Below are 17,884 nucleotides of genomic sequence, written 5' to 3'. Positions count from 1 at the left end.
TGGGAGTTCCTGCTGCCAACTCCCATATTGGGTGGGGTGGGGGGGGCTCTGCTGGGGTCCTCTCCCCAAACTCAGCCTCTCTATGGAGGGTCCTGTCACCTTTAAAGCCCCTCTGGGGAATCCTAGATAAACATAGAACATTTCAGTTTCCTTCATGCAAACTCCCAACCAAGGAGCATCAAAGTTTCTTCAGCCCTTCCTTGGATTGGAGGAGAGACTAAATTCACAAGACATAAACTATGCTAAACATGACTAACAAGGACAAAAGAAAATCACATTAAGTCACCGTTTAGTTTTCATTGCCAAAACACAAACACGGAAGAGACTCTGAGGCTGCCCAAGGAACAGAAAAACAACAGCTTGTAAGTGGATTAAAAGAATTAAAAGAAATAAATAAAATGAATAAAATGCTCCTGGGAAATCGATTAAGCTGATGAAAATCCCCAAGGCCCTTTCTGGGTCTCCATTCTGAAAGCTCTTCAGGTCAGAAATTCTTCCGGGTCACCAAAGAGTTTAAAGATCATTTTCAGGATCCTTCACGGGACTTATTTGGGCAGAAACTGGGTCTGCATGGAAAAGGGCAGGATCTCAAAAGCCCCCCCCACGAGAAATAAATACAGGCAGTCCTCGACTTACGACTATAATCGAGCCCACATTTGTTGCTGCTGTGAGACATTTCTTAATTGAGCTTTGCTCCATTTTACGAATTTTCTTGCCACAAGTTGTTAAGTGAATCATTGCAGTTGTTAAATTAATAAACCCGTTGTTAAGTGAATCTGGCTTCTCCATTGACTTTGCTTGTCAGAAGGTCACAAAACGGGATCACTGCAACCGTCATAAATATGAACCAGTGGCCAAGCATCCAAATCCTGGTCACGTGACCATGAGGACGCTAAAATGGTCGTGTGAAAAATGTTCATAAGTCACTTTTTTCAATGATGTTGTAACTTTGAAGTGTCACTAAATGAACTGTTGTAAGTTGAGGACTACCTGTAGTCCCACTGCCCATTCCCTCCAGTATGGTCTCTCAGCCCTTCCCAGTCTCCCAAGGCAAAGGCCTCGGCCTCCTTTTTCCTGCTCCTCCCCACAATCCCAGCGGCTTCTCAGAGCTTTTGGGAAGAGGGATCCCCAGATCCACTTCCTGCTCTAAGGAGATTTCAAATGGATCAGAGCTTTTCTCTGACAGAAGGAGGGGGGATCGGACCCTCCGTGATCCAGAACCCGCTTCTTACCCTCGTGGGGCTGAGCAGTGAGGGAGTCTGAAGTCTGCCTGAGAGGAGAAACATGTGAATGTAACGCAGGTTGGGCGTCCTCACAATCACGAATCTTCCTCAGGTCAGGAAGGGCTGGTCAGTTTGGGCCTGTCTGTGTCCAAGCAAGCCCTTCATTTCAGGCTCTCCATCCAAAGGGGCTTCTCTCCTCCTGCCTCCAGCCCAGCCTCTCTGATCCTTCAGATCCTGACAGTTTTGGAAATGCCTTTGGAAAAGCTGCTGCATTGAGAGTTTCTCTGAGGAACAACTAGGGACACCTCAAGACCTCTGATCTGATGACCAACGAATAAGAGTAAACTTTAAATATTTCTGATTCTGCAAACTCTCCCGTGCTGGGGGCTCCTGAAATGGAAGGAGGAGGATTTTGGGTGGAAAAATTCCTGCCTGTCCTAGAAAAAAGTTCTGGGGATATTGGGGTTTAGGACGGGGTGGGGGGTGGGGATCCAGGGGAAAGTGACAATCAATCAGGGGGGATCTTTGGGAAGAGAGTTCAAGGAGGGCTTCTCTCCAGACTCTTCTCCTGCTGCATTCCCAGGACAGCCTTAACCCGAGGGCTCCAGTGCTCCAGCCTCCGTGTCAGCCAATACACGGAAGCGAGTCGAGAAACGAGCCGGCTCCTCCCAGCACCAGAAGCCACAAAGAGCCCCCGAGCCCCCCCAAAGGCAGGGAAGAGGAGCCAGGCGGAGGGGTTGTGCGAAGGCAGCCAGGAAGTTTGGGAACTGACCCGGTCCCTGCAAACGCCGCTTTCCCACAACCTCCACTTTGGGGGAGGGAAAGAACTGCGCTCGGGGGCGCCCAGGTAGACTTGACTGACCTCTGGAGGGCCCCCCCTTCTCCCGTTCCCAGAGGGGCTCTCCTGGGGGGGAGGGGGGAGGGGCAGCCAAGTCCCATCCACGCTTTGGGGTCCCTTCTGAGAAGGGCCAGAATGGGAGCGGACTCAAAAGAGGACCGAATCGGGATTCTCTTCCAGGGAATACTCTTTGGGGGGGGGAGGAGAGAGACAGAGAGAGATTCCCTGGATGGATCCCCACCGGGAGATAAAGGGACTCACCGAGGCAGCTCTCCCGCAGGGCGACCCCCACCAACACCAGGAGCGACAGAGAGCGCAGCGCCATCCTGGCCGCGATCCTCAAACTGCGATCCGCTCCCCAGAAGTCGCAGGCAGAGAAAGACGCATTCCGGGTAATCAACAACCCAGAGCAAAAGCAGGTGAATGTAAAATTTTGAAAATGTTTCAGATCCGGAGAGTCTCAGCAAGGCGGGCTGGAAGAATTTCCGGAAACACGGATGAGCTGGAGATTGGCGCCCCCTGCTGGTTTGCGGCTTTGCAGTTTCTCCTCTCCATTAGCAAAGGGGGGAAGCAACAGGAATCCCATCAGAAGAAAAGTCTCAAATCCTGTTTAAGCCCCAAACCAGCCGGAAATTAATCAAACTATCTTGAACTAAGCCAGCAACACTCAGAACTGATTCAATTACCTCCCAGACTGTCTAAGCTCCCCTTTACTTTTTCGGCTTCCTTGCGAGACTGACAAACTACAGACCTGCAGCAGGAAACTCTCGACAATGATTAGGAAGGTCTCCCTCTCTTGTACTAAGTACAACAAATGTACCCAAAATGATAAATGTAATGGATGACGTGTAACACTAATCTTGTGAAAGAAGTGACATAGACTGATTGTGAATAGCAAAAAAACTTTCTGTATGAATCTCTGACACGTCTTTCACTCGGGGCGCTTGATCTGAACCTCTCCCCCAAATGTGAGGCTCTCTGTTTCTGCAGAAATAAACAGCTACCGTGACTTATTGGCTACTCGTGCAGGAAAAACAGAACCCAACTGAGGGTCTGGATCTTTTGCCTCCCTTTCACAGTTCTGGTTCTGTGTTTCTGCCCATGAAGAAGGCCAGGCCATTGGAGGGACTGTACAATGGCTGGTGAGTCTCTGGAAATTGGCCGTCTGCAGGATGAGCCTCACCTTCAGATCCTCTCTTTTCGCTCTGGGTTCACAGCAGGCTCAACCTTGTCTGCTTTAAGAAACTGGTTGATTTACGATGCAGCATTTTGTGCAAATAGGATTCACACACAACACACCCAGAAGGAAAAATTCACCCAGATTGCAGGTAACCCAATGTGAGAAGGTTATAGAAAGGCACCTCCCGGATTCGTGTCTGACACAGTTACATCCACTGTATGAATTTATTCTTTGTGGGTCTGGAGAATCCCTGGCAAATGAGATCCAGGGCTGCTTCCTGAGCCAGGATTTTGGGAAGGAGCCAAACACAAGAGAGGCCAAAGCAGCTCAGGAGAGCCTTTGCCTGTGGGAATCAGAGGAAGGAGAGGCAGCTGCCTTGCCAAGCATTATGGGGCCTCTTTCTCCAGGCTCAGCCCTCCACAGGCCTCATCTGGGGAGGCCCCTGATCTACCCAGACACCTCACAGCCTGTCCAGACTGCTTCTTTAGGGATGCCCAGAGTCTATAGTCCAATGTATATAGCCATCCTGGGTGCATTACTCTAATGCAGTCTACATGGGGCTGCTCCTTAAGAGCATCTGGAAGGTTTCAGCGGGTACAAAATGTGGGGATGGGGGCAGTTTTATGTACCACAAGAAGGGCAGACATCACACCTCTGCTCCCCCAGCTGCAGTGATTGCCAGTTTGCTTCGGAGTCCAATTCAAGGGGCTGTTTTTGACTTTTGAAGCCCTTCGTGGAACGAGACCCCCTCTTCCGATTACATCCATCCACCCTGTCAGCAATAGCAGAAGTATGTTGTGGGTTTGGGATGTTAAGGAGTCACACAGACAGGTAGTCCTCAACTTACAACAATTGAGCCCAAAATTTATGTTGCTAAGTGAGGAATTTGTTAAGTGAGTTTTGACCTATTTCATGACTTTTCTTGCCATATTTAATAAGTGAATCACTGCAGTGGTTAAAATTTTGAACACGGTTGTTAAGTGAATGTGGTTTCCTCATGGATTTTGCATGTCAGAAGGTTGCAAAAGGGGATCACGTGACCCAGGGACACTGCAACTGTCACAGATGGGAGTCAGTTGTCAAGCATCCGAATGTAAATCACGTCACCATTGGGATGCTTCAATGGTCATAAATGTGGAAAACGGTCATAAGTCACTTTTTTCAGTGCCCTTGTAACTTCCAATAGTCACTAAGTGAACTGTTGGTAATCGAGGACTCCCTGTAGACCCAGGAGATTGGACCTTTCTGCTGAGATCACCATCCTTATCTCCTTCCAGAAGTCTCTTAAAATATGGTTGTGGGAATGGGCTGGGGGATCTCAAGGAACTGCCGAACTAGCAACAGGGCTGCATTGCTTAAAGCATCGATCCTTTCTTCTAGGTTTTTATAATAAAATGATTTGTTAAAAAATGCACATTTTTAAAATATTAAAATAAGATTTGTGTTTTAATACAGAAGAGTCTCAAAAAGAATATAAAAATTAAACCCAAGTTATTTCTTTTAGGCTGAATGGACAAAGAACTTGGAAAAAAAGGAACTTTGTTGTTATCCATGTTGACAGAAGTGAGAATGGCCAGATTAAGTTCTTTAATAAAAAAAAAAAACATCCAACTTTGTTTCTACTTGGAAACCGCTTCTGGATTTTGTGGGTGAGACAGAAAAAAATGAAACTTTCTCTTTGGTTTTTTTTTAATTTTGTGTTATAAAAATAGTCATGCATATTAAGTATGCAAAAGTAAAAGGTTGAGGCGGTAGTGTTATTTTTATTCAACTGTGTTGAAACAAACAATTTTATTACTTGGGAGGCGATTAACAAAGAACTAGCATTGCTTTGATAGCCAGGAAGGATATTCTCTCCAGCCCCATATTTATCTGCTGCCACCTTCCTTCCACTTTCCAAAGATCACTGCTGATTAATAAGGGGTGTAGTTGATTTTAAGATTACATTTTTCTTTTTTCTGAATTTTCATTTTGGAGGCAACGTAAATAGAGAACAATGGGGACAGGACAGGAGTCAACATGCCGGATGGCTTTCTCCTTCCTCCAGCCAAGAAGCTGCAGAAGCTGCACAATCCTTTCAGGAACCCCTGAAAACAGGCTGCAAATGCATGTGGGACTCTGGGACACTCCTGGAGGCATTGAGAGACTGGCAGTTTGCCAACTTCAGAGGGGGGAGGAAAAACCATCTGCCACATTGAGTTGGATCCCATTGGCAGTCAGCCAACCGCCATTTTGAGTAGACTGTAGCAGCCTTCCGCCATTTTAGGGACTGCAGGCAGCCCCTTTTGTAACTGCATCGTCTCTTAAGAGATTCTTTATTCAGGTACTGCTGTTGCCTCCCAACTCAGACACCCCGACTTTGGCCTGGAGCTGGTAAGAACTTGAGCCCTGAATTCGAAAGAGGCGCTTTTCCCTTTGCAAAGGGGCTTCTTTGCCCACCCGAAAACAGGAAACACCCAGCAATTCAGGCAAAGCAAGAAGCCTCCATTAAGGGCTGTGTGTGGGAAGGAGCAATCTGCCCAGAAAGTTGACACCTCCTGTGCTATTTCTGTCCCATTTCTCCAAGGCCTCTCCCCAGGGACAGCACAGCCAAGATGCCTGGAATAGCTGTGCTGTGAAACAACTGAGGGTGTGGGGAAAGAAGGTGCGTATTTGTGTGTGGAAGTAAAGCAACCTGAAGCTCCTAGAAAGGGATGTTTTTCTCTAGCAGTCCTCACAAGGAGTAAGACAGGTGGGAGTAGCTGTGGAGAAGAGTGAGTAGTACATAGTGTGTGTGTGTGTGTTGTCTAGGAACCTGCGTTGTTGCTACCTCTTATGTGCCTTGATCCCACCAAACTGGGCCTAGTTAGTGGAACCTGTGACAGGGAGGGTGGGAAAGTCTTTTTATAGGATTCAGAAACAAATACAAACCTTTGGTGTATCTGATATGGCAAAAAAGATCAAACAGTAAGAGATGGATTTCAGTAGAAAGTATTGATTCTAGAAAACTTACAGCTTATATATACTCCCTTTCCCAGATAAATTTTTATCTTACTTAATACTTGGAAGGGCATCCAAGGCTCTCCAGAATCCACGCTTTATTGTTTAGTGGCTGAAAAAGCAAATTCTCACATACCAAAAGAAAAAAAATGGCCTTGGCTAAGAAGAGAAAAATCTGCTTTCTTGAACTTAAAAAAGAGGTCCAGCTTGCCGAGTTAAAACTGCTAATATCGCCTTCTAAAATGCTAACAATGAAGCCTAAAATCCCAGGCAAGACTGTCTCTATTTAATTTTGGTCCTAGGAGAGAATATCAGTTTTGTTTTCAGGTCTCAACAGTTATCAATGTCCCAGGAATGTCAATCAAAGAAAAGCCTTGCCTTCCAATTGGGTCTGTGTTTTTTTTAAAGAAGAGCATACAAAAGAGTTCTCCAAGGTCCAATTCAAGGTGATCAGCAGGTCCAAGGTTCAGGAATGAAATTTATACCCACCTGAGCAAAAGGCTGTTTCCAGCAGAGACCAGAATTAGCCCAATCTTTATATAGGCTGCAGCCAACTGTCACTCATCGGAATGTTTACTCTGTTGCTAGGCAATGACCAATAGGACCTCTGTTCCGTTCTTTTCAAGGGTAACTTTAGTTTTACTTTATTTTCTTTTTTTTTTGTCCAACTTATATGCCAACCATTTTCCCAGTATTTGGAAATTCAAGATTTTCTTCTTTTTTTTTGCATAAATTGATCTTTATTTCCATCTCGCTGATTGATAATACTCTATTAATTATTTAATTATTGTTATTAATTAGCACAAGTAATTGTCTCTGTGGAAGCTTAATTTGGTGGATAATAGATGTCCTCTCTGGGAACTATTTAAAACTTCTTCCCTTTTTTTTTTTTAATCTCATCCCGAATAAATTGTATTCTCTCTTGCTTTTTTCTCCTTAAAGTTACCTTTATGTTAAACTATTCTCTTATGAAAACTGTGCTTGCATCCCAAGCTCTTCTTCCAGGGGGTCCTTGACTTATGACCGCAAAAGTCTTTGAAAATTTGTCATTAAGCAGTGAGGTATCACGTGACCACTGGTCATTAAGCAAGACATCACACGACTGTGACTTTTTGCTGGCTTCCCCCCGTCTTTTCTTGAGGGAAGCTGGCTGGGAAAGCCACAAATGGGAATCCTGAGACCACAGGACACGGGTGTAAGTTGCCGTTTCTGTCTCGGTGCCAAGAAAGCTTCCTTGTTGTGTCCATGGAGCAAAAAGAGACCTTCACCTTAACTGGAAGGAAATGGGTTGGTAGCAACGTGGGCAGTGGTGGGATTCAGCCAGTTTGCACAACTTCGGCAGAACCAGTAGCTAATTTTTTGTTGCCCAGGCCCAGAATGGACTTCCGGAAGCAGAATCCACACAGAGAACCAGTTGTTCATATATTTGAATCCCACCACTGAATGTGGGGCTATTCGGATCCATAAGGCATCTTTATAGGGAGGGGAAGGAAGACAGAAGGTTGTGTGTGTGTGTTTGTGTAAAAGGAAGCCAAGGAAACCTTTGCTGTTTCCCCATCTTGTTCCCTGGCCCCATCCGCTCGCTCTGGATGCCCAAGACCAAATTCACCCCACGTCTCCTGGGAAGACAAAATCTCAGCCACCCCCTCCGGACTTCCCCAGGTCTCTTTTCTCTCTGGAGGATTTCCTCCTCGGATTCCCTAGCAAAATTGTCCCAAACTATCCAGATAAATTCTGGTTTCACCAGACCCAGACCCAGAAGGAGCACAACATACAGATGGCTCCAAAGTCTCTTTTTCCAATCAGTTCATATTTGGAGAGTCTTGTGATGGGAGACCAAGAGGAGATCCAGCTGGCATCTACCAAACCTCCTTTCCTCTCAAAGTGCCTCCTGCTGATCATGTGGTGGCCGAGCTTTTCCTTTCCACCTTCTTGGGAAACAGAGCAGCGTCTCAGTCAGAGGGATCGTCCACCCAGCTGGGTCTTCTCATCTTCTTGAAGGTTCCTTGTCCCAGATGTTTCTCCTTGGGGTCTCCACTCCCAAGAATAGCAGGGGTTGTCATGAAAAGGGGCCCCTACTTCCACAGCTTAGTTCTTGAGAGGAAGAGGAAGATAGCACAACTCTTCATGAGCTTCTTTTGTGCTTGGACACACATACACATATCTCAACTGACGTTGCCTCTGATTCTCGCTCTGAATTGGAGCTCACGTGTAATGAGGACAAATCACCCACTTGATGCTGCTCTGTAGCCTTCTTGACGCTTGTCTGCAAGGACAAAAACCAGTGAAAGCTTGAAAGAACCCACCAGAGATCATCCACTCTCTCTGTATGCAGACCAGCCCCAGGAGAGGTTCTCACACTTGTCTAGCAACAACCTCTCCTGGCCACTCTTATTAACAACCACAGGAAGATCTTCAGACTTCACCATCCGATTTGCCCCAAGGGAGACCTGCTGCCTCTGAGATGGACGGAGGGGAATTGGGGGAAGCAGCAATAGCTGGGAGGGGAGGAAGGATTTCATGGAAATCCTTCTCTGCTGCTCTTTGATCAAAGACTTTAAAAGGGTTAGAACTGGGATGCCTCTTCCCAACTCAGAAGAAGACGGGACTATCCCAACCTCAGACTCAGCTGAATTGAGAATGGAGTCCCAGCAAGAGGCCGAGTCTCAGATGCTCCCCAAGAGGGCTGGGAAAACAGGACAGGAGGAAGCCCGGAAGAAGCTCCCCAAAGAGAGAGACTTGGGAGAAATGTTCCTATCTTCCCCCAGAACCCAAAAGAGAATACTTACTGAGAATGTAAATAAAAGCCAAGATCCCAGCAATCGCAAACACCGAGACAAGGCCAGCCACAACGCAGCCGATGATGAGCCCCAGGTTGGATTTTGGTTCTGAATTGGGAGGAAGAGCAGAAAATTGAAGGATAGCCCAAAACAATCATCCCAACTGGGGGAGAGACCTAAAGCAGCGAAAGCTGGACATTCCCCAAATTAAAAACTCCATGGGCTCCTCTTCATGTCCCTCTAAGGCAGTGGTGGCGAACCTATGGCACGGGTGCCAGAGGCGGCACTCAGAGCCCTCTCTGTGGGCACGCGGGCCGTCACCCCAGTCCTAGGCCTTCAGCTGGGTTTTATAAAACCTCTTCGCTTTAGGCCTCCACCACTGTGTGTGAAAAAAAAAAGGTTCAATCAGTCAATTTCAACTTCTCATGGGAAAATAAAAGATCTTGCAAAGTTGGAATTGATTGATTGAACTTTTTAGTCCCACCCAGTCTGCCGTTACCACCGCAGCCACGCCCATCCAATGGGCCATGCCCACCCAATGGGCCACACCCACCCGGCACTCGACAATGCATAAGTGGGTTTTGGCTTGCAGTTTGGGCACTCAGTGTCTAAAAGGTTCGCCATCACTGCTCTAAGGGAAGTATGAAGGCGCCTTGCTAACCATGGTTAGGACGTGACCTCATGTCGCTGCCTTCTCACAACAGCCCAGCATGAAGGCAACTGAATTCATCTTTAGCTCTTCAGCTCAAAAACAGCCATTGGCAACTTTGTGACTCTCAGCAACTTACAAAATAAAAACCTCACCAACACAATAATGTAAAAAAATGTATTTTTGTTCAGCCCCAATATGTCATGGGCTTCTGTCTTCAGTTTGAACGTTTGCATTTTATTATTTAAAGTAAAAGAGTTCATATCACCTGTCATTTTTTTAAGTATACACTTCCATTTCTTTGACCAGTCCAGAGAATTTTATTTTGTGCTTCCAGAACTTCAGCATGAAAAACGGAATATGGAGACATTCAACTTCTGGATGGTGCCAGAAATGGCAGAAACAGAATAACAGTGTTTGAAGGGACCTTGGAGGTCTTCTAGCACAACCCAATGCTCAAGCATTCCAGACAAGTGGCTGTCCAGTCTCTTCTTAGATGCCTCCAGTGATGGAGCACCCACAACCTCTGAAGGCAAATTGTTCCATTTGGTTTATTGTTCTCACTGTCAGGAAATTTCTCCTTAGTTCTAGTTTGCTTTTCTTCTTGTTTAGTTTCCATCCGTTGCTTCTTGTCCTGCCTTCAGGTGCTTTGGAAAATAGCTTGACTCCCTCTTCTTTAAACTAGACATACTCAATTCCAGCAACCGTTCTTCATATGTTTTAGCCTCCAGGCTCCTAATCATCTTTTTTGCTCTTCTCTGCACTCTTTCTAGAGTTTCAACATCTTTTTTATATTGTGGCGACCAAAACTGGATGCAGTATTGAAAGTAAGGTCTTACCAAAGCATTATAAAGTGGCATTGCTTTGGGAGTCAGTTCTGATGAGGGGAACTTCAAATTTAATTTTCTCTTGCACAAAACTCAGGACTCGTACTGAATAGCTATCATGCCATTTGTGAATTGATGCTTGCTAAAAACAACAAGAAAGAGGAAAGGGACAGAAGCTAAGAGAGAATCTAAGAGGATTTCATCAGGATCTGCCAGCTCTTGTGATGGGATTCTGTAGTTTCCTTTACATCCCCTGAAGCCAGTTCTATGGTCTGGTCCCTGTAGCTTAATCAACCTCAAACACTAGAAAAACCAATGGCTTAAAGCTCAGATATGCTCACATCTGGACACAACTGGGGTGAGATTACCCTCCCTCAACCTTCCAGCCTGCCAAAGAGCCCAGCCTTTCCCTCCCTGCAGCCTCTCACCCTCCAGGGCCACGTCCAGAGGCTCCTGCAGGCCATCATGCTCCACGTGGCACCGATAGTGGCCCCTCTCTTGGGGATCGATCCGGATACTGAGCCAGGCGTGGAAGGTCCCATCTGCGTTGGGGGCCACGGAGCCACGGAGGGTGTCTTGCAGCCAGACCTCCCCGTCCCTCGTCCAGGAGGCATCGATCTCCCTGGGGTAGAAGCCATCCACGCGACAGATGTGCATCTCCATCCCATCTTCCATCTCTGTTCCGCTGCTCACAGTCACCACTGGGGGCTCTGCAGAAATGGCACCCCTGGAATTAACTCTGAGCCCCTCCAGAGCCTGGAAGGTGGGTGGGAAACTTGGAGGGAGAGGAAGATCTCCCACTACTTCCCACTCCAGACCTTCAGCGTCTCCAAGAATTTTAGGAAATGCTCCAGATCTGGAAAATGCTCAACCACAAGAACCCCTGATTCTGAGTCCTTCTCAGAAAAACCTCAAGGAACAAATTGAGGGTCCAAGGAAATTCCTCTCTGGCTGCTTTGAACTCTGAGTGATCTTGGGCTGCTTCCTTCAGGGGAGGGAAAGTGGAGAGAGAGAGAGATAGAGAGAGAGAGAGATAGATAGATAGATAGATAGATAGATAGATAGATAGATAGAGAGAGAGAGAGAGAGAGAGAGAGAGAGAGAGAGAGAGAGAGAGAGAGAGAGAGAGAGAGAGAGAGATGAAGGAAAGCTACCTGACATCAACCTAAACAAGCTGTGCTTCCTTTTTCTGGTTATTTGGCTATAACTTTCATAGAACACAGTAGAGGTAATTGAACAAACTTTGTTGCATTACATTCTTGATTAAATTATCTTTCCATTGATATTCATATATCCATTGATATATAATTTTATGGTACTGCTCCAAAAAAAAGTGGTATTATTAGCCATCAAACCTCAAAAATAGACTTTTCCCCAAAGGTTTCCACAATTTTGCCCACTACTGTAATGGGGGGAAATTAAGGGAGCCCCTCACACTTGACTACAGTTTGGCTATTGGGGGTTTCACTGAAGAACCCCAAGTGTTCCTATTGCCTCATTGTGGGCTGTGAACAGGACACCCCCAAGTGCTTCTCCTGCCTGATCCACCCAGACACCCGCCAGGCAGAGGCTGCGTTTCCTGGTCCATGGAATGGCGGCCTGGCAAGGGGAACCAATCAGGGCTTCCCGCGTCATGGAGAGGGGCTGGAAGGGGAGGGGGAGGATTCCCTCCTGGGCAGTCAGACTGCAGACCAGGAACCCAAAGGGGCCGAATGTGCACGAGAAATCCAGCCATAAAGGAGGAAAGTCCAGCCTGGATCCAGAGACTCACCTGTCCTCAGCAGCGTCTCATTCCCGTAGGACAGGTACTTCTGCAGCCACTCAATGCATTCCTTCTCCAGGTAGGCCTTCCATCTCTGATTATATCCTGGAATAGCGTCCCATTTCCTCTGGGTGATCTGGGCCAGGGGGACGGGAGCCACCCAGGTGAGTCTCTCCTTGTCAAACGTGAGGAAGGTCCTCCCATCGTAGCCAAACTGATCAAATCCTCCTTTGCTCCCATCAGCCTGGAGCTCACAGCCATACATCCACTGCCATGTGTGAAGGCCTGAAATAGGAACAAGATGATGGTTTGGGGAGTCCTCGAGATAGACACAGACCCCGTTCCCTGCAGGGACTTTGACACAGTCACTGACACCCCCATTTCCTCCCTAGCATTCAAGGGAAAGAAAGCCCCCATCAGTAACCGCCCTTCTCCCCTCCCTCGACCTGCCTCCCTCCATTTCCCCCCCCCCAGGATGGAGTCCCTGAACCTCCCCAGGAAAAGGGAAGCTGGAAAAGCCAGCGGAGGATCCCGAGGGAGACCGAGAAAAGAAGGTGTCACAGAAGAAATGGAGGGACGGAGCCTCTCCCTTCTTTCCTTCTCCAGTTCCTCTGTTGGGGAGACTCTTGGGGGGAAAGGAAGGGATCCCAGAGAGGGAACATTTGCATGAATATGCGGCTGCAAAGAGGAACTGAGAATATCGTGGCCTCAAAGAGAATCTGGTCGATCTGCAAAGAAGCTTGCAAGGATCTCTGTGACCATAAATCTTGATCTACGTTCACAAATATCACCATGTCATAAGGCTGGTTCCCTTTTTGGGCTAACCAGAAACAAACCATGGCTTTGTACATTGTGGAGATGAAGACTTGAAGGGCCACAAAGGAATATTTTCCTTAGCAACAGCAGCAAGTGGCCCAATCTGATCTGCAAACTCAAAATGTTATTTTTTTTTAAATAAAATTTTTATTAACTTTTATAATTAAACAACAAATACCAATATGATGCATTTACATACACAAGCAGAAAAAAGATAATCCAAGTCAATACATTTTTGGAAACGCTCGGCAGTCCCCGCCTTGCCTCCACCCTCATCCACTTTCCTTTCCTTCCTCCCTCTAAACCCACAACCTCTCCTCCTTCCTCCTTTCCAACTACCTACATCCCATCTCCTTTCTTAACCACCTCATCGAGTGCAGTTTGGGGTACCAGCCGAGCATCTCCTCTTTTCAATATAATAATTATTTACCTATAACATATAAATACATCAATTTTTATAATTTCTGTCCCCTAATCCCCTTCCCTCCCTGGACTTCCCGGAACCAAATACAGGATTAAAACACATCCCATTCCATATCTAAATTACAATTTAACTAAACATAATACAATCAGTATTTACATACTTTAACTCTAATAAAACAATAAGTAAAAACAATATATCTACTCAAAAACTATATGATATTTATTCATTCCATACTTTCTCTGAGTATAATCTATCCACCTTCAACATTTAAGCTGTACAAAACAATTTTTAAAGATCTAGATATCTATCAAGCATCTTATATAAATTCTTTCTTAAATTTTACACTTAAGTTTTCCTTCACTTTCTTCACTCTCAAGTCAATACTTTCAAAGAAATCTTCTTATCCTTCATTAAATCAGCAACAGCATTCCAATCTCCAAACATATGCAAAAACCTATAAAATTATTTTTATTGTTGTTGCTGATATAGTACATATAAACCAATGCCTCCTTCTTCAAAGCTGAAAAAATAAGATAAAATCCCAATCTTAAGTTTATCAAATATTTTAAATCTTTCAAAGTACTATGAATTCCTTACAAGCATATAATCCTTTTTATATTATTTCAAATATTAAAATAATTTCTTCCTTTTCCATGGCAAAATCAAACCATTCACATTCAGCATCGTCAACTTAACCATCCTTTGGCTTGTGAAGCTTATTAAGCATTCCCTGCAAGTCTGTCATTACAGATCTCTTTGGCCTCGCCCCTCCCACTGGCTCCGAGGTCGGTGAATATGTTATACAGTTTCTTTTTGTTGTTGCTCTCTCTCTTTACGCCTATAGGCAGCACGGGTCATTCTTTGCTCCTTTAAGTTCACTCCCAACTTTTGTTGATTCTGAGGATCTCCTCCAGATAGTGACATGGCCCCAGGCAGTTCCACCACAAGTTGCTCCATCAGATCTTCCTGTGCTTTAGATGTCGATGATGGTGATAAATCAGCTTTCAGGACCAATAAATAAAAATCTTTAGCTTTTTGAACAGAATTTAATCTGTATCTGGTCCCCGCATAATTTACCACAATGCCCAAAGGAATCTCCCATCTAAAAGGCATCTGCCGCTTCTTTAACTCCTGAGCCAAAAAAGTAAAATCCTTTCTTCTTCTTAAGATCTTAGAAGGTATTTCTTTTAAGAGTATAATATCTTGTGCAGCAATTTGAAATTTCTGCTGATAAAAAAGCTGTATAATTTCATTACGACGTACTCTTGTAGTAAAGTAAACAACCACATCTCTAGGTATATTTCTCTGACGTGCAACCCAGGAGTTTACTCTAAAAAAATTTTCTATTTCTCCACAGATCACCTCTGGGTTGCAATCCAAAGCCAGGGCCAACCGGAAACAAAGTGAAAGTTTTCCTTTTGTTACAAAGAAGCAGCGCTTCCGCGGCCATTTTCTTCTCACTTTCACTTATAGCAAATAACAAAAATCCCAGTAGAATCTTTGAGTTAAAGTCACAATTTAACTAAAGTAGAAATCCCCTGTCTGGTTCCATCTGTTCAAAAGTTACTCACAAGTAGATACAAAGTAGCAGCAGTGGCAGCGACGTCTAGCTTCGCTCCAAGGAGCGAAGGCATTCCGAGCTGCGGAGGGAGGTCCGGACTCCGGGGGAGTTCATCATCTTCATCCCCCCAGGATCGTTCCTGGGGGGACTAGGGAACTCAACCCCTATCCAGACGGAACTCACTTTCTCCCCTTTGCCCGGGGAGAAAGTTCCGAGCCGCAAAACAGCTGATCCACGCTGTTTTGACAGCTTTGACGCAGTCCCGGGCGGGAGGCTAAGAAAAAAGCCTCCTTCGGCGAAGCCTCGCCACCGGAAGTCCCCGCAAACTCAAAATGTTATTGACCTTTGAAATGAGTTTGATGTTTACCGTCTGTGCAAGGCCCTGGAGAAGATGTTTCAACTTCAAGTGACTAAATTCTGGGATTTAAAAGGAAACTGAATGTTTGAAAAAAAACCAAAAAGAAATATTGAAATGTTTCTACTTCTGGTTGGGCTTGAGAGTGAGGAAGTACTCCAGAAACTCTTAAATCTGAGGGAAACCAACTTGTAAGTACAGTTGAACTAAACTGACCAGTCCTTTCCCTCCCTTTCCACTCCCATGAGTGACCGGGTAAGGGGATCCTTTCCCTGCAGCTTCTGCTCAGCCTGAGACCTTCCCTTTGGAGGGAGAGGAAGATCCTCTTGAGCTGAGTCTGATCCTGCCCTCCAGAGGAGATTCCCTGATCTGCCCAGGGGGAAAAAAGAGATTCTGGATTTCTGCCCAAGAAGAGTCTCCTGCCATTCACAGGAAGGCACTGAAAATCTGGCTGCAGTTTTCAACTTCTGAGAACCAGCTCTGTCTTATTTCAGAAGCATCAAAGGCTAAGACAGAAACCGTCTTATTTCGGTTGAAGATGAAATCTGTTTGTGTTCATTGCAAGTTTGGCACAGAATTGAATATTTGTGCTGAAAAAAAGCACAGGGATCACATTGAAAAGGCAAGTTTTTATCATTAGTTCAAGGGTTCCTCCAGGGTCAAAAGGTTAAGAAAGGCTGCTTTAGGGAGGCTAAAATATATTTATATTTGTAACTGCTGTGAAGAATATCAGAAGCTACTTCTTTATGTCTTTTTCCTTTGTTTTTTTTCAACTTGTTTTCTTTTCTTGTACTTTTTAATTTCTTTTTAATTTCTTTCTTTTATCTCTTTTATGTTACTTTCTATTATTTTTTATCTTTTGTTGAAAAGGTTCAATACAAATTATATAAAAAAATTTAACAGGCAAAAATGATATCAGAGATCATGAAAATGGTACTGAAAACATGGAGACTAATGTCACAAAGCCTTTGCGTAAATCAAGGGTGTGACCACATCTGGAATATCGTCCGCCAGTTCTGGTCACCAGACCTCAAAAAGGTCAGGAGGGAGCTGGGGAAGGTGACCCAGAGGATGGGAGGGTGAAAGCAGCCTCCCTTGGAGGAAAGGTTGGGACATTTGGGGCTGTTTAGCCTGGAAAGGAGGCTCCCCTCCACTCTGGCCGGTCTCCTTCCTCCTTTCTCTACCAGGGGGAGCCCTCTGGGTTCAGCTCTGCTCCCCTGAGAGGCCAGCAGGGGGCCTGGAGGGATCTGGGGGGATCCTCGGGGATCAGGGGCAGAAGAAGCAGATCTCTGGGGTGTCAGCCTGGGGGGGGATGGGCAAGGAAAGGGCAGAAGAAGGGGGGTTGCACCTCCTTGGGATGAAAGGAGGGAAAATGGCTGATGTTTGTGGAGAAAGTTTACCTCAGCCCAAAGCAGCCTCTGGTGACACAGATATTTGCTTGCAATCTCTCCCCTAAATCAGGTTCCTTGGAGGTGAATCTTGTGCCCCAAAGATGGCAGAAGGGGGGGCTGCTGAAGAAGGCCTCCCCCCTCCAGGGCAGCCCCACCAAGAGGGCAGCGCAGGAGTCCAGCCGGAGGGACCAAGGATGGGAAGCCATCAGCGCTCTGAGTGACTCAGGAAGGGCCCCAAATGGGGGTTTCTTTCTTTTCTGTCCTTTTCCCCCTCAAGACTGGGGGGATCCCGGAAGTGATCCTGTACCCCCTTCCAAGAGCTCCCCCCACCCCATCTGGCCTCCTGGCCTCTCCTTCCACCTGGAGGATGAGAAGAAGCTCCTGCCATTTTGGGCCCCACTCATCCCTCCAAAAAGAGGTGAAAGACAGGGATCTAGTCAGCCCAGATGGATCTGCAGTTGATCCCTCATTTCAAAAAAATGTTTTTATGAACTGCAATTGGCAGAAAAACATCAGCTATGGAGGCAATAACAAGCTTATACTGATTTTAAAAAAAGAAAAAGCATATTAAAAAAGTTTTTTTAAATGTGGGGAAGCAGGCTTTCCTATTGAAGGGACCCCCCTTTCTCCCCCCCTCTGGTTCCTGGGGAGGGGATTATGGGGCAGGAGAACCACCTGATCCATCACTCACCTTCGCTCTGATTATAGTGAAGCCTCAGAATCTCCAGGTTTCTTCTGAACGTCTCCTCAATGCCACGTTCTCTCTGGGTCTCTCTGTCCCAGTATTGGGGGTCCTCCTTCTCCACCTTCCCGATCCAGGAGACTCGAGGCTCCATCCTCCGGCTGTTGCTGTCGTACTGAACAAAGACCTGACCGTCCACGTATCCCACAGAGACATAGTGGGGCAGCCCTTGACTGGGGTCCAAGATGGAGGAGGAGAAATACTTCATGGAGTGCGAGGAGGCGCCTGGAAGGAACCCAGAGGGGCAGAGTTAGGGGGCTCCAGTCAAGGACCCTCATCCTATGGAGGCTCCAATCTGAGGCTCTGGGGGGAAAGAAGGAAGAAGAAGAAGGAGGAGGAGGAGGAGGAGGAGGGGGA

General features: G+C 46.1%; 2 protein-coding genes across 2 annotated transcripts in view; both read right to left on the bottom strand.

The window, feature by feature from the left end:
* The window catches only part of LOC114923379 (HLA class I histocompatibility antigen, B-38 alpha chain-like), a 48,718-nt gene extending 46,278 nt beyond the window's left edge, over nt 1-2,440 (bottom strand). Inside the window, exon 1 of the mRNA XM_029286262.1 lies at nt 2,323-2,440. Coding sequence (XP_029142095.1) covers nt 2,323-2,386 — 64 coding nt within the window. The 5' untranslated portion in view covers nt 2,387-2,440. The remainder of the gene's footprint in view (nt 1-2,322) is intronic.
* The window catches only part of LOC107297244 (H-2 class I histocompatibility antigen, Q9 alpha chain-like), a 35,223-nt gene that overhangs the window by 9,811 nt on the left and 7,528 nt on the right, over nt 1-17,884 (bottom strand). The window contains exons 2-3 of the mRNA XM_029286263.1: nt 17,477-17,752; nt 12,248-12,523 (exon numbers count right to left, since the gene is read on the bottom strand). Coding sequence (XP_029142096.1) covers nt 12,248-12,523; nt 17,477-17,752 — 552 coding nt within the window. The remainder of the gene's footprint in view (nt 1-12,247; nt 12,524-17,476; nt 17,753-17,884) is intronic.

This window comes from Protobothrops mucrosquamatus, unplaced genomic scaffold (assembly GCF_001527695.2).
Source record: "Protobothrops mucrosquamatus isolate PMUCROS unplaced genomic scaffold, P.Mucros_1.0 scaffold3200, whole genome shotgun sequence".
NCBI lineage: Eukaryota > Metazoa > Chordata > Lepidosauria > Squamata > Viperidae > Protobothrops > Protobothrops mucrosquamatus.
This window is presented reverse-complemented; position numbering and strand designations above follow the sequence as displayed.